The sequence below is a fragment of the Peromyscus maniculatus genome, chromosome 2 (genome assembly GCF_049852395.1).
Source record: "Peromyscus maniculatus bairdii isolate BWxNUB_F1_BW_parent chromosome 2, HU_Pman_BW_mat_3.1, whole genome shotgun sequence".
NCBI lineage: Eukaryota > Metazoa > Chordata > Mammalia > Rodentia > Cricetidae > Peromyscus > Peromyscus maniculatus.
In genome coordinates, this window is record NC_134853.1 from 142,872,280 (window position 1) to 142,887,419 (window position 15,140).

Here is a 15,140-nt window from a genome sequence, read left to right on the forward strand (position 1 = left end):
TGTATACCATACCTTTTTTTGAAAAGGAAAAAGAAAAATAGTCATGTCTACATCTGTATGTTTACATAAAATACATCTATAGGTATATGAAGCAAGCTATCATTTTGACAGATTAATTGAATTCTCCAAGCCTCAGTTTCTTCATTTGTAAAACGGGGTAACAGTTGCAAACGTTTGTGTAAGGATGCAGCATGGAAGGCCAGTAATTACAGTGAGCCCAGCAACTGCACAGAGCCATTCAATAAACCATGGCTCTTAATAAATATTGTATCTATGTGCAGAAGGTTCTGGAAAGACCGAGTAGTGCGAAGAGGTGAAGCTGAGAGGCAGATGGAGGACTTTGACTTCCTATCTCGGATACTTCCAAAGAATCTTTACAAATGAGACTATGTTGCTTTCTCAGGTATTTCCGAAGAATCTTTACAAATGAGACTATGTTGCTTTTGTCGACAGCAAAAACAGTTAGAGATACTCCTATTTGTTAGAGTAAAAGCTACAATGTCTAGACCATGTCCCAGGAGCCCTCTCTCCCTAACCATCTCATGGAGGCACCAAAGCCCCAGGGGGTGGGGGGTGTTCTCCTGGGAATCTATATCCCTCTCATTCTGGCCAGATGCCAGGCTGGCCCCACCTGAGAGATCTCTTTGCTCTACACAAATGGATGTTGCTAATACCTTACTTCTCTCCGCTCTGCCTAGATAAGCAAAGCCTAGGGCCCCGTAGCTTCTCTATTCCAGCTGAGCCAGAACCTATACTCCTCCGTCCCTCAGGGGAAAGGTCCTGACATGTGCTGGGACACTGTCCTCACTAGCTTTGGTCTTGTCACTCACCCCACACGAAGGATAGTAAGCCCAGATTCACGGCTGTCCCTAGCCTTCCCTGCTTTTTTTCCCCTGCTCCTACTGGTAGCAATGACTTCTACTCCGACTAGCCTATTCATCTTCATTTTGGTCATAGATAAAGAATGTTAGGCAGAGCCGGGGGGTGAGGGGTGGCGCACGCCTTTAATCCCAACACTTGAGAGGCAGAGGCAGGCAGGTCTCTGTGAGTTTGAGGCCAGCCTGGTCTACAGAGTGATTTCCATGACAGCTAGAGCTGTTACATAGAGAAACCCTGTGGGGGGGGGCAGGGGTTAAGCAGAACAGAGCCCTAACAGCCCCCTCCCCCCATCCTGGCGCTCTGGGTCCATGACCTAGCCCACTTTGACTATAGTGTGAACAAGAAGACCTACCCCTTCTCTGAGGCTGCAAGCCAGTACCGATAATAGCCTCTCACCGTCCCCTTTTTAAAAAGCAAGCACTAAGCCAGGCACGGTAGTGCACACCTGCGGTTCCAGAACCCAGGAAGCTGAGGCAGAAGGACCATTGGTTCCAAGCCAGCCTGATTTACATAGCAAGATACAGTCTCCAAAACCCAAGAAAATAAATAAAAATGTTAAAAGAGGGAAGGAAGATGGGTACACCTTAAATCCCAGCAGGAGGCCGGCAGATCTCTGTAAATTCAAGGCCAGCCTGGTCTATGCGTATCTAGTTCCAGTCCAGCCAACACTACATGGTAAGTTCAAGGCTAGTCTAGCCACGACTCTGCTAAAATATTTTTTAGGGGTGCTCACTATAAATCAGGGATGGAGCTGGGTCCTAGGGGAACAGGTTAAATGCAGCCAGTAGAGAAACAGACAACAAAGAATCCAAGGCATTTGGGCCCATAAATGTTGTCACAGAGATGGACTATGTAAGCGGGGCAGAGACCATGTCTCCATTTGGAGGAGGAAGTTTCCCAGTACTACTGACCCTCCAAGTCAGACTTGAAGGGCATGAAGGAGGGAAAAAAAGCATTCTGGGAAAAGAGACTCTGTTATACACAGGCAGGAAGCAGGGAAGGGCCTGGCTGCTTTGGGGACAGAACCGATGCTTTTATGTTCAAAGAAACATAGGACGGGGCCACCAGGGACTGGAACTGAATAACATGCATATAGAAAGTCATGACACACTGCCCAGAGCCTAGTGCCATGGCTGAGCTGGGTCTTTGCGTGAGCACTCTGACCTGAGTAAACTACTCAAAAAGGATGAGATGGAGGGAGGCAGAAGCCTTCCAGTCCAGTAACTAGACTGAACCTGTCACTTCCTTTATAGCTTCCTTTAACCCTGGCTTCTGGGAATCACTGAGGTGCAGGTTTGGATCATCTGTTAAGATACCCAAGCAACCAGACCATGGTACTCCCAACTACAGGTAAACTGAAGCACTCCAAATAAGCACTCTTCTCTAAGGAAAAGAGAGCCGGAGATGGGAGCCATCCACACAGTTCTCAGCCACAGACCAAAGTTAAGACTCCAGGGTGATTTTATCCGCAATGACAAGCCCATTCCTAGGCTTAGACAGGTGTTGTTCTGGACCCAGCAGATGTCCCCAAGTCAGACACATGTCCAAAGCTCAAACAGACATTGCCCCTAGGCCAGGAAGATGTTGCATGATGCCCAGACAGATGTTGTGCCTGGCTCAAACACATGTCCTGAGCCCAGACAGAAGCTATCCCGAGGCCAGATAATGTGCTAGGCTCAGCCAGGTGTCCCAGCCTCAAACAGATGTTGTCTCCAGCCAGGCAGATGCTAGCCTAAACTCAGACAGATGTCTGCCACCAGAGATACATAAAGATGCTGAGAGGTCTCTAGGAAGATATCATTCCTAACTCTCCCTTTGCCCCTTCACCCTCCACCTGCTACCCCAGGAAAGCTGGAGAAGGCAAACTACATCCATGTGCTCCTTTGTCCCCCAGCTCCAGGCAGTCACTGCAGGAGGAGACAGAGCCACACAGTATGGTGGCAAATGAGCCACATGCACCACAGTATAGGATACCTGGGCCATCTGTGCCAGTGATGCCCAGGGTACCTGAGCTGAATGTAAGGGAGAGGACACTAGAGGAAGAATGTAAGGACCTCAACACCTCTGTGCGACCTCGGCCCCAGACTAGACATACTTTGGCTAGAACCCAGGCACTCTCATTCCTAGGTCATCTGAAAAGACTTGCTACCTCAAAGTTCAGGTGCATGTAGTGAGTATGAAAAGAGACCCAGAAGCTGTCCCTGGGGAACAGAGTAGGGAGAGGGTCCCATCCATCAGCTTAGCCTTAGGTCAAAGATGATCTTCCTCCTCCAAGAGCATCTTGCCCTGGGTAGAAAAAGAATGTCCCCCTTGTGGCCACAGAACTGCCATCAGGAAGCCAGAACCTGTGGATCTCTAGATTGGGAGAGGCCTGGGGCTGCTGGTGGAAAAGGCAGCTGTCCACTCTACCTGTAGTGGGGAGCCTGGCCATTCCACCTGCCCTAAGAAGTCTCTGCTAGTAGCTGGATCATAAAAATGTAAATAAAGCATGAATCACACCTCTCAGCAGGTGCTGGTTGGGACCTCCCTCCAGATCTCACGCTCTTGCCCTCAAGAGTTACCCCTAGGCTGAAGAAAGTGAACAAGACAAGGTATACTCTCACACACAAGAAGCCATCTTCAAAACAGATACTAGTGTGTGCCCATTAGTACAAACCAAGCCCAAATACAGTGAAACAAACACACACACACTCAAAGGAAGCTTGAAAACATAAATAAGCACAGGAGCACATTTACATACATGCAAAAACACTCACGTACATGAAATAAAACTAAAGTGTGTGTGTGTGTCTACACAGGGCCAGTGAGAAGGCTCAGCTGGTAAAGACACTCGTGTTAAATCTGATTATATGAGTGAATATGAGTACCTGCAGAGTGGAAGGAGAAGACCAACTCCCACAAACTGTCCCCTTTCCTCTACATGTGCACCATGACATGCACACATGCGAGCAGGAGCATACACACACATGCTCAAATACACACACCCACACACACACACACACACACCACCAAATTAAAAATGTAAAATACAGACACATTAATTCATGGAAGCCAACACACATACGGTCATCCCACACAAAAGCACCCCAAAGGTCCCCAAGACACCAGCTACCACTGCAAATAACAGAAACACAAGGCAACTCCCCTCCCTCCAGTCACCCCAACCAAGCCACCCACACCAGCCTCCAGGTGAACCACAAAGTCAACCCCAGTCTCATTCTCCCAACAATGGTGACAAGGACTTCAACTATCGCTCTCTGCCCTCACCCTACCCTGCTGTGGTGAATTTTGCACTCATTCAAGTAAAAGTGAGGAGGGAAGGAGGGAGAGGAGGAAAAGAAAGGGGTAAAGAGAAAGGAGAGGTGGAGGTAGGGAGGGAGAGATAGAGGGAGGGAAGGAGGGAGGGAGGGAGGGAGGGAGGGAGGGAGGGAGGAAACCAAACCCAGCCCCAGCCTTTCAAAGTAATGAATCCCCTCTAATAATTTACCCATTTGCAGAGAGCGTGTTCCACATAACAGGACTGTGGGCACCGATCCTGCTCAGAGGCTCCATTCTACTATAATAAATGTATATTCCAATAGCAACTAACCACTCCCGACTTAAACACTACAGACTAGAAGGACCATCGCTCCCACCCGCAGGCCTGCGGGCTGAGGTGATGAGAAAGCAGGGGAAATACATCCCTCCTTCCCTCCACCTAGCAGAGACAGAAACCCTGACACTGTGACACTGTTTCCTCTGCCAAAAGCTGAACCACCCCTACCCCTGCCCTCGTCCACCTTGAGCTTCAGGGGGCTCAGGAAGAACAGAAGACTAGAGTTCAGAGAGAAGAGGGATTGTAGCTTTGGGTGGTGTTGACCACCTAGCTGGTGCCCACCCATATGGACAGAAGGACCCAGACATCCCCACTTCCACCTCCAGAGACCAGAGATCTGTGACAGCCAGGACCCTGACAAATGCTCCCAATCCAAACCACATTCTAGTCTGGGAATGTAGCCCAGTGGGTAGTGCTTGCCTAGCATACATGAAGCCCTGGGTTTGATCCCATACATACGGCATAAACCGAGCATGGTGGCACATATCTGTAATCTCAGCACTCAGGAGGCTGAGATGGGGATTGGAAGTTCAAAGTAATCCTTGCCTACATAGTTAATTCAAAGCCAACTCTACAAGACTCTGTCTCAAAAACAAAACAAACAAAAGATTCCAGCCCTGAACAAGCAGGCAACGGGCCCCAGTAGGCATGGTCAGCCCTGATACCGGAACTCAGCAAGAAGTACTGGGGAAAGGTAGGTCGGTAAGAAGGCTCAGCCGGTAAAAACCCTTGCTCCTGAGAGTTGTTCTCTGACCTCCTCACATGTGCTGTGGCATGCACATGTCCACACACAAACTCACATACACATAGACGACAATTTAAAAGGAAATAAGAACAAATCTGAGGAACAGGCAGTTTCTGCTCCCACCAACTCACCCAGACAGCTAGTAGAGAGCAAAAATCAAGCCACATGCACCCTTTCCAAGCTTCCATTGGGTGGTGATCGGCCGCTACCTTCTTAATAACCATCAGAGCCCAAGCTGCCCAGTTTATAAAGGAAGTTATGGGGAGGTAGGTCAAAGGTCTCAGAGACCAGGGTACTGAGATTGGCTCAAAGTCCACAAGCCAAGGAGCAGATGAAACCCAGGACCCTGGCTCCCAGGCCCTGCTCTCTGTGTGCAACAGATCTAGGGCATGAGCAGAGTAGGAGAAGGGAAAGGGGGTGGACGGTGAGTGCTACCCAAGCCCAGCCAGCCCCAAAGACTCCAAGCCCTTGGGTGGGAGGACGGACCTAGCCAAGGCTCTTTCAGCAGCCCAGCAGGTCGACAACATCCCTCTTTCCTTCCTTTACCTCTTCCCAGCATCCCTGATTTGCAAGGGCTCCAGGTGGCGCTTCTGGAGTCTGCCCCCACACCACAAAGGCCACAGCTGAGCCTGCCCCCTGCCTTTCGAAGCCTCCAGACTAATGGTTGGAAGAAAGCTCCAGGGGCTCAGAGACCTGAGAGGAAAGCAGCCAGATCCAGCTGCCACCAAGAGTCACTAAGCAGGACTGCACCTCTTTCTCCCGGAACCTGTGCTTGTGACTCTCTGCCCAAGTGGCCCTACCAGGGACACGGAACTGAACTGTAACAGCGAGTGCATCGCTGCCCGGGTGCCCATGGTGACAACCTCAAGAGGGACAACCTCAAGAGGGTCGCTGTGGCGGCCTCGGTGGAGGTCTATGTCTGTGACCTCAGGCTTTGCAGCCTGGAGCTTGCAAAGCTCTGGCTCCTCCCTACAGAGCCCTCCTCCCCACACCCACCCCCACCCCCAACTGCCCTGCAGCTCAAAGGCCCCCCACAGCGAGGGCCCCATCTGCTGGAGGCTCGGTGACCTGTGTCAAATGAGCAGGCGCTCGGTCACACTCCAGAGCCTGGAGGAGGCTGTGCACTCTGGGAAAGCTGAGGAGCTCCTGCCTGGGGGCCGGCTGGGCAGGGGCCCCACAGGGGAGCCTGAGACTGGCAGCAGTCTAGCTGGGAGCTACCCTGCCCAGGCAGGGAGACAGAAGGGAAGGGGAAACAAACAGAGGAGCTTCCCTATCTCCTCGGGGCTAGCATCACGGACAAACCACGTGGACCAGACTCTGGACTGGGCACAGCCCCTTCCTGCCTTCTGGTCCCTTGTGCAGACCTGCTGGATCATTCAGGGAGTGGATAAGGGTGTCTGTGTGCCTATGAGATGGGGAGAACTCATTGTATCTGTTCACCCGGGTAAGAGAGCGTGCATGGCCAGCTCCATGTGCTAACAGATACCAAAGTGTACCTATTTATGTGAAAAATAAATATGGTGTGCCAGTCAAGAGTCACTGTGTTTGGGACCCCAGGGGACTATAGGTCTCAGATTTCTTTCTTTTTTAGTGTCAGACAAGGAAGACCCATTTCAGCCTATATGAGTGTTCTGTGTTTGACCCTATTTAGACACATTTATTGCCTGTATTTATTGTTAGGCACTGTATTGTGTAACTGCATGTTTAGCTACTGATGCAAGACGATATGTTCCTGTGGTGAATTGGTATGTGTGTGCCGGTGTTGGCTTGCATTTCTGCATCTGTATGTTCAGTATGTGTGAGAGTGCACATCTCCAGGCATGTCTTCTCTATCCCATCTGCACCAACCAAGAAGGTGCCTGACTTCCATGTGTACACCGTGGCTGTGCAGTGTGGTTATAAAGATAAGTTCTCCCTGGGTCTGTGAAGGTAACAATCCTAGAGCAGTGGTTCTCAGCCTTTCCAGTGCTACGACCTTTTAATACAGTTCCTCATGTTGTGGTGACCCCAACCATAAAATTATCATCGTTGCTACTTCATAACTGATTTTGCTGCTGTTATGAATTGTAATGTTAATATCTATGTTTTCTGATGGCCTTAAGCAACCCCTGTGAAAGGATCATTTGACCCAAAGGGGTCTTCAACTCACAGGTCTAGAACTGCTGTCCTAGAGATAGGGGCCATTCTGGTAGTACGAGTATGTGCCAGGGGCCTATAATGGTCCTCACACAATCTCCAAGAGCAAGAAAGGAAAGGATTCCGAGATTTTCAATGACAGACTTAACTCCAAGGAAAAGTGAGACTCAAAACCTAAATTCCCAACTCGAAGTTAAGACTTTTACCTTTCCTAGTTCATGCTGCTGCTCACCCTCCGGGCAGCATTCACTATGGACAGGAAGGACACTTAAACTACATTCTTTGTTACAGCCTTGGAGCCTCAGAGCAATCCTAAGATGCAAGCATCACTGTTCCCACTTTAAAATGGAGAAGCCGTAGCTCCAAGAAGCAAGTGATTCACACAGGCTGCTTGCTTATAGGAATGTTAGCCTAGGGACGAGATGTGCTGGGCCACAAGCCGAAGCTTGGATACTGCTTTACTGAAGATAACCCTCTGTTCGGCACAGACCTGGGAACACAGCTTCCAGCTAGCCCTGACCTGCCTACAAGCATGGCCAGGGATAAGGCAACAGGCCATCTTTGCCCTGAAGGCCAAAACTGCCACTTCTTGCGACCTACAGCAATTCGAAGGATGAGTAGGTCGGCATTGGTAAGGCTCAGCTCTGCTCTATACTCTGAAGATGCTGTCATTAGCTCCCCCAGGGGTTAAGGCACAGGCCAGATGATGATCAGAACGGCACCTCGCACATGGTCCACCGTTCTTCAAGCCTCAGTGGTAACCCCAAAATTTGTATGGCATAACATCTGTCTGCTGTCCAGACATTTCCCATCCTCCAGCAGGATCAGAGGTAGATGTACAGAATCTCAGACTGTCAAAGCTGGAAGAGCAAAGGAGGTCAACTGGTCCAAATCCTACAGCCCACTGTACAAACGAGGAAACAGACTTTAGTGGCCCAGCCGGCCGACACCGACAACAGGAAGGAGCAGGCCAAAAAGCCCTTTGTGGGGGGGGAGGGGGCACCCCCACTGTCTCACACCACTCTCTGCCCACCTTAGAGAGACAGGAGGACTGTCAGATATCGTCAGTCCCAATTTACAAAAAGGGAAACCAAATTTAGAGAAACGAGATCAGAGTGCTCCAACCGGGAAGTCAGGGGAAGCTGTAGTTTGAGCCCAGTCTTCAGAGGAACGCAGGCCTGGTTAAGGCTGGCACTAGAGACTTCAGCTACAGGACTCTGAGCCTTGGTCCTGCACTTCTTAGGTCTGGGAGAAAGCTTAACCAGGTAAGTGGACCAAGAGAGCCTGAGCTGCCTCAAGGTGACTACTTCCTGGACCCAGATCCAGGAAAACCCAGCCTTCCTATCTGGGTTCAGACACCGGAATCCATCATAACTCCTGCAGCTAGAACGGGACCTGAAAATGCCTGTTCAGAACTGTGGCCGGTAATCAGACAGTCCTGACCTCTTCCATTCCTCCCTTGGGGGCTAGCCAGGAGTGGTGGGGCATTCAGGGCTCGGAGGACACTGTCTACACCCAGGGTAACTCTCTTACACCGCTGTCACCTTTGTTCGCTGAGATCGTCCCCACAGCAGCTGCCTTCAGAGAGCCCTTGGATCCTTTCTTCAAATGCATAGGCTTCATTCCACAGTCCTGAGTGGACGTGTCCAGGAAGGCCCTAGCTAGGCCCCCGGCTTGGCACCCTGGGGCCTCTAAATCACCCTGAAGCAAGATTAGGGGCAGAAGAGGGTCTAGCAGTGGACGGAAACCCAGCGCCGAAACAGGCAAAGTATTGAGCCATGTAGGGTAAAGCAGCACAGACCAGCTGCAGCTGAGGCCCTGCTCCAATAAGGATCCTTCAGGGGGACTTCAAACACGGGCAGGGATGAACAGATTGGCCGCATCCCACTGTCCACTTCTCCACCAAGGACACCTCGATCTCAATTCCCTCCCAGACAAGTCCGAGCTGGCTCCACGGGAGGCTGGACAGCTGCCAGTGTATACATTGGATTTCTAAACTGTCCTTCCCTGAGTCAGTCCACCCGTCCTCTCCTGCAAGTTTCCCGCCTGTGTGACCCCATCATAACCAGGGCCAATGACCGACAACCGGCTCAAGCTGGGAGGAAACATCACGAAAAGGCTACAGCAGAACAGGACAGGGCCCAGTGTCCATCCCCCACCCACTGGTGGCGCTTTCTCCGGAACCAGTCTCCACCTCGAGGTCCTCTCATTCCAGAACCCCGGAGCACAGGGGGTTACAGGAGCTAGCATCTCCGCGTTGAGCCTCTGCCGCCCGCTGTCCTGGCGCGGTACCGCCCACGCGGTACTCACCTGGCCTCGGTGCCCAGGAGAAGGAAGGAGAGCCGGCGAAAGGCGTGAAGCCCGAGCCGATCCAACTCTGTCCGTTCCTGCTGCACTTTCAGGGCCGCAGAGGTCCGAGTAGTTGTGACGTTGAGTCTAGAGAGAGAAGGGGAAAGACAGAGACTGTGGGAGCGGCGCGAAGGGGAGCGCACGATGCGACCTGGATGCCGCAAGAGGCGAGGCCGCGGAGGTGAGCAGCCGCGCGGTACCGAGCCGGGAAGCCACGCCGCCTCACTCTCGCTGCAGCCCACACTCGCGGGATCCTGGCCCGCAGGCAGCGGCGCAGCGCAGGGACGAGTGCCGGGCTGAGTCTCTGCTCGGAGCCGGAGCGCCTCCCGGAGCCCGCAATCCCCCCCCGCCCCATTGGGATGCGGGAGGAAATTCAGCTTGTGTGGAACGTGGGACCGACCGGGCTCCGAGTCTCCCGCGCTGCGGGGAAAGCGGGGCCCACGCAGCGGGGACCAGAGGGGGTGCGGTCCCAGTGCCACCCCCGCGCCACTCCCCACGTGGCGGCCGCGCCCCCGGGGCGTGAATGTGTACGCGGACGGTGTAGGGGGGGGTCATGAATGAAGCACCAGCGGCCAATCAGCACGGCCGGCGCGCGGGACCCCGGCAGCAAGGCCCAATGGCGAGCTCTGGGCTCCAGGCCCCGGCGGCGGGCGGGCGCGGGGGGCGGAGGCCGGGGCCGGGGGGCGGGAGGCGGCTCCGCGGGCAGCCAATGGGCGGCGGGAGGGGTGGGGCTCAAGAGCGCCCAGCGGGTCCCGGCTTTAAGCCGGCGGAGCGCGGCGGCGGGGCCCGCAGACGGAGCGAGGCGGCGGCGGCGGCGCGGCGCAGGGCGCGGGGCGGCATGGCCACCACCGCGCAGTACCTGCCGCGGGGCCCCGGCGGCGGAGCCGGCGGCACCGGGCCGCTCATGCATCCCGATGCCGCAGCGGCGGCGGCAGCGGCGGCGGCCGCCGAAAGGCTGCACGCGGGGGCCGCGTACCGCGAAGTGCAGAAGCTGATGCACCACGAGTGGCTGGGCGCGGGCGCGGGCCACCCCGTGGGCCTAGCGCACCCCCAGTGGCTACCCACGGGAGGAGGCGGCGGCGGCGACTGGGCCGGCGGCCCGCACCTGGAACACGGCAAGGCGGGCGGTGGCGGCACCGGCCGAGCCGACGACGGCGGCGGCGGCGGAGGTTTCCACGCCCGCTTGGTGCACCAAGGGGCGGCCCACGCGGGCGCGGCATGGGCACAGAGCGGCACAGCGCACCACCTGGGCCCCGCCATGTCGCCGTCGCCCGGGGCCGGTGGGGGCCACCAACCCCAGCCGCTGGGGCTGTACGCGCAGGCGGCCTACCCCGGTGGCGGCGGCGGCGGCCTGGCCGGGATGCTGGCGGCGGGCGGCGGCGGCGCGGGACCCGGCCTGCACCACGCGCTGCACGAGGACGGCCACGAGGCACAGCTGGAGCCGTCGCCGCCGCCGCACCTGGGCGCACACGGACACGCACACGGACATGCACACGCGGGCGGCCTGCACGCGGCGGCGGCGCACCTGCACCCAGGCGCGGGCGGTGGTGGCTCGTCGGTGGGCGAGCACTCGGACGAGGATGCTCCCAGCTCCGACGACCTGGAGCAGTTCGCCAAGCAGTTCAAGCAACGGCGCATCAAGCTGGGCTTCACCCAGGCCGACGTGGGGCTGGCGCTAGGCACACTCTACGGTAACGTGTTCTCGCAGACCACCATCTGCCGCTTCGAGGCCCTGCAGCTGAGCTTCAAGAACATGTGCAAGCTCAAGCCGCTGCTCAACAAGTGGCTGGAGGAGACCGACTCGTCCAGCGGCAGTCCCACCAACCTGGACAAGATCGCGGCGCAGGGCCGCAAGCGCAAGAAGCGCACGTCCATTGAGGTGGGGGTCAAAGGCGCGCTCGAGAGCCACTTTCTCAAGTGTCCCAAGCCTTCTGCGCACGAGATCACCGGCCTGGCCGACAGCCTGCAGCTGGAGAAGGAGGTGGTGCGTGTCTGGTTCTGCAACCGGCGGCAGAAGGAGAAGCGCATGACCCCCGCGGCCGGCGCGGGCCACCCGCCCATGGACGACGTTTACGCGCCTGGGGAGCTGGGGCCTGGTGGGGGCGGCGCGTCGCCACCCTCTGCGCCCCCGCCACCCCCTCCGGCTGCGCTGCACCACCACCACCACCACACACTGCCCGGCTCAGTGCAGTGACCCTGCGGGCTGTGTTCTCCACGGGCGCAGCGGTGCCCCCGGCGCGCAGTCAGCCCGCGCGGCCTGGACTCTTTTTTGTTGTTGTTGTTGTTTATTCGGTTGCTTTGGATTTTACAAAAAGGAAAAAATAAAAAAGCCCAGAAACTTTTAAACAAAACCAAACACCCGGGACCGAACCCCTCTCCGGCGAGCGGCGAAGGGCCGCCGAGAGGCTGTGTCGCCCGAGTCCCGGGAGAGAGCAGCGAAGATCCGGAATGCGCCAACTCAGTCTGGGCGCCCTCTGCCCACTGCCTGCTCCCTGTCCCCATACCCTCGACGACCCCCGCCCCTGCCCCCGGGCTGTTCGGGGCCGGATCCCGGCAGCGGCCTCCCCACAGCGAAAGGTAACGCGGTGCGGGGTTAGGGATTCCCGGGAGAAAGGACGAAGAGAGGAGAGTCCCCAGCAGCTCTCCTGGGCTCAGGACTCCCCGTAGCCTGCAGGTCACGGGTGGGGGGCTGTCACTTTATTCTCTCCGCGCCTCTTCTCTCGCACCAGGATGCGCCCCACCCCCTCACCCTTTCTCCGGGCTTGGTTTTTTACGGTTTTTATTTATTCGTGGAGCCTCTCGGCTCCTGGGGTCCTTCTAACTCCGCCCGCGCCCTTAATTTAAATCGCTGTATACTGTATTTATCGGGGCCCCGGAGGGGAGGCCGCGAGAGCCGCATCTGTGTATAAAAGCAGGAAATAGCCAAAGCTTTAATCTAGCCTAATTTATTTTCCCTTTCTCTTACCCTCTCCTCCTTCCTCCAAGAACGCAAAACAAAAACAAACAAAAAAAACTAACAAAAAAAATTTTTGAGTGTTCATTTTCGTTTCGTTTTACCCGAGCCCTCGGCTCGGTTCGTGGCCTAGCGGAGAGGGTCTGCGCTCCCACGCACACCCGGGTGGGAAGGGGCATCTCCACCCGCAAGACCGAGCACGCACCGCGGGCCGCCGCTTCCCCACCGGGCCCTGCCCCTCCTGGCCTTAACGAACGAAACTTGGAAAAGTTGGAACTATTTTTTAACCAGCTGTAGAAATAAACCATGACCCCCAAGAACCTTCCGCCTGATTCCCTACCGCTTCCCCCTGCTCTCTTTCCAGCCCCCTCGGGATGCTGGGGGAACCCTGGAGAGAAATTCTCCAAATTTGGGGTGAGGTGGGAACCATGTAAATATGTGAGATATGTACACACTGGCAAGGGGGGGGAAGAAACATTTTGTGCTTGGTTTTTATTTTTTGGTTTTCTGGGTTGTTGCCCCTCCCCATCCTAAAGGGTTTTGTACACCCGACTAAACCGAAAAAGATATTTTAATATGGTTTCCTGATTTCTGACCCATCTCTATTTATTTTCTGGATGTGTTCGGAGCTTCCCCCTTCACCGTCTCTTCATCTGTTTGTTAAGGTTTGAGCTTAAATTTTGTTATTTTTATTATTTTTGGAACAATGTTTGGTGCATTCTCTTTGTATCTTTATTGCAAAAAAAATAATGTAGACTGGGAAGTTCCCTTTATATTTATGTTATAGTAAATATTTTATTACTCACATAAACATGTACCCCAGGGCTGTGTCCTGTTCTCTTTACTGCTAGGGCTTGTTTTGTGGGAAGGGGTGAGAGTCCCCTACCTGGTCCCTTCTCCTGAAGTTGTGGGCTCAGAGAGGAGAGGAACCACCAGCCTTCTTCCGGGTTGGTGTCAGGACTGCCTGTTGCTTGGGCAAACAGTTGGGCACCTGGCCCAAGCACACCAGTCTAGAGAAAGTGAATCACATCCCTTTCCCATTGACTTCTGAGACTAGCTCAGGGCCTAGGACAGGAAACCATTGACACCACGTGGAACTTGGGGTCAGAGCCAAAGAAGCCACTCATCTCTTCCTGGATTACCAACCTTGAATTTGTTTCCCTGGCCTGACACCCCAAACCCTAACATTGATTTCACCTTGCACTCCATGTGCAGGATCAGGGCCAAGTTTCGTCATGGGGCAACTGGGAACCTGGTCAAGCTCTTCCATCCTCTCCCAGATGGTTCTCCATCCAAACAAATGGTACCCAAGCCCACCTAGATACATGGGACATCTGGCGGGAGTTCAGACTGAGGTCCATTCAGTGGTCCTGCATGACTAAGTCGGCTTGGGAGGGAGGCCTGCCTGTCTGCCTAGACAAATCTAGGTCTGCTCTGCAAACAAGCCACCAGTCCCAGGCACTGTTGGAGAGAGGTAGGGATGCAAACCATGGTGTGGCAAAGGCTTGCTGCATCTCCTAGGGCTGACACAGAAGAGCAGCACAGAGGGGAGACGTGAGTGTGCTGATGGAAGGGAGACCCTGTGCATCGGGACCTGAAGGGGAAACGTCTGAGAGGTTCTCTTAATTCCTCTGTGGCAGCATCCCCTCTGAGAGCCCCTATACTGGGGACAGGTCTCAGTTCAGCTCAGAACCCAAGAAGGCTGGCATCCCAGTCAAAATAGGTTCCTCCTTTCAGACTCTTCCCGTTTCTACCGTAGTCCATGGTTCTTCTCCCTTCTCAGGAGAAATCCTACCAGGTCCCTCCTACTTTGGGGAGCAAAGCTTGAAGGCACGGTGGCTTGTCTGGGGAGAAAGGTGTATCCCTGCTGCGGGGGTATATGGAGGCTTGCAGGCCCCAGAAGCTGCTCGAGTCTGGGCCTTTGGAGAGCCCTTGGCTCTAGCTGGTGGGCTGAGTCAGGTGTTTCAGGAGCCCAAACTGGTGCTTCCTGGCTGGGCTGGAACCTTGGGATAACCGTGCTGAGTCCTGGTGGCTCTCCTAGGTCCTGCCCCTTGAGTCCAAGGAGGTCTTATCTCTCCAAGCACAAAGGTGCCTGCATTTTCCAAAAGCTCAGCTCACTCTCTGCTCCTTTTAATTTTTTTTTTTTAATTATTTCTTTTAGTTCATGAGTAGCCCTGTGATGGGCACCAGAGTCCCTGCTGTCTCTCCTGTCCCTGCTGAGCCTCCTAGTGCTTCTCAAGGAAGAGACAGAGACTTGTGGGCCCGCGGGGTGATGGCACAGTCGTTGACCACCCTACCTCAGCGTCTCATTTCGTGCTCCATTAAATACAAAACTTTGAAGCAAGCCATCCCATATTCCTCCCAATTCCCTGGTTCTCCACCCCTGGACTTGTCCCTGCCTTGGAGGGTCCCAACATGGAAGCAAAGGAAACTTGGCTTCCCAGCCCCTGTCAGCCGAGTCTCGGCCGGTTTTGAGATTGGAA

General features: G+C 54.7%; 1 protein-coding gene across 1 annotated transcript; it reads left to right on the plus strand.

The window, feature by feature from the left end:
• The first annotated feature begins 10,542 nt into the window (after positions 1–10,542).
• Positions 10,543–14,533, plus strand: Pou3f1 (POU class 3 homeobox 1). Its single transcript, XM_006980046.4, has one exon. It carries the CDS (start codon positions 10,543–10,545, stop codon positions 11,896–11,898), a length of 1,356 nt encoding a protein of 451 aa, XP_006980108.2. The 3' UTR covers positions 11,899–14,533.
• Positions 14,534–15,140: the final 607 nt, after the last annotated feature.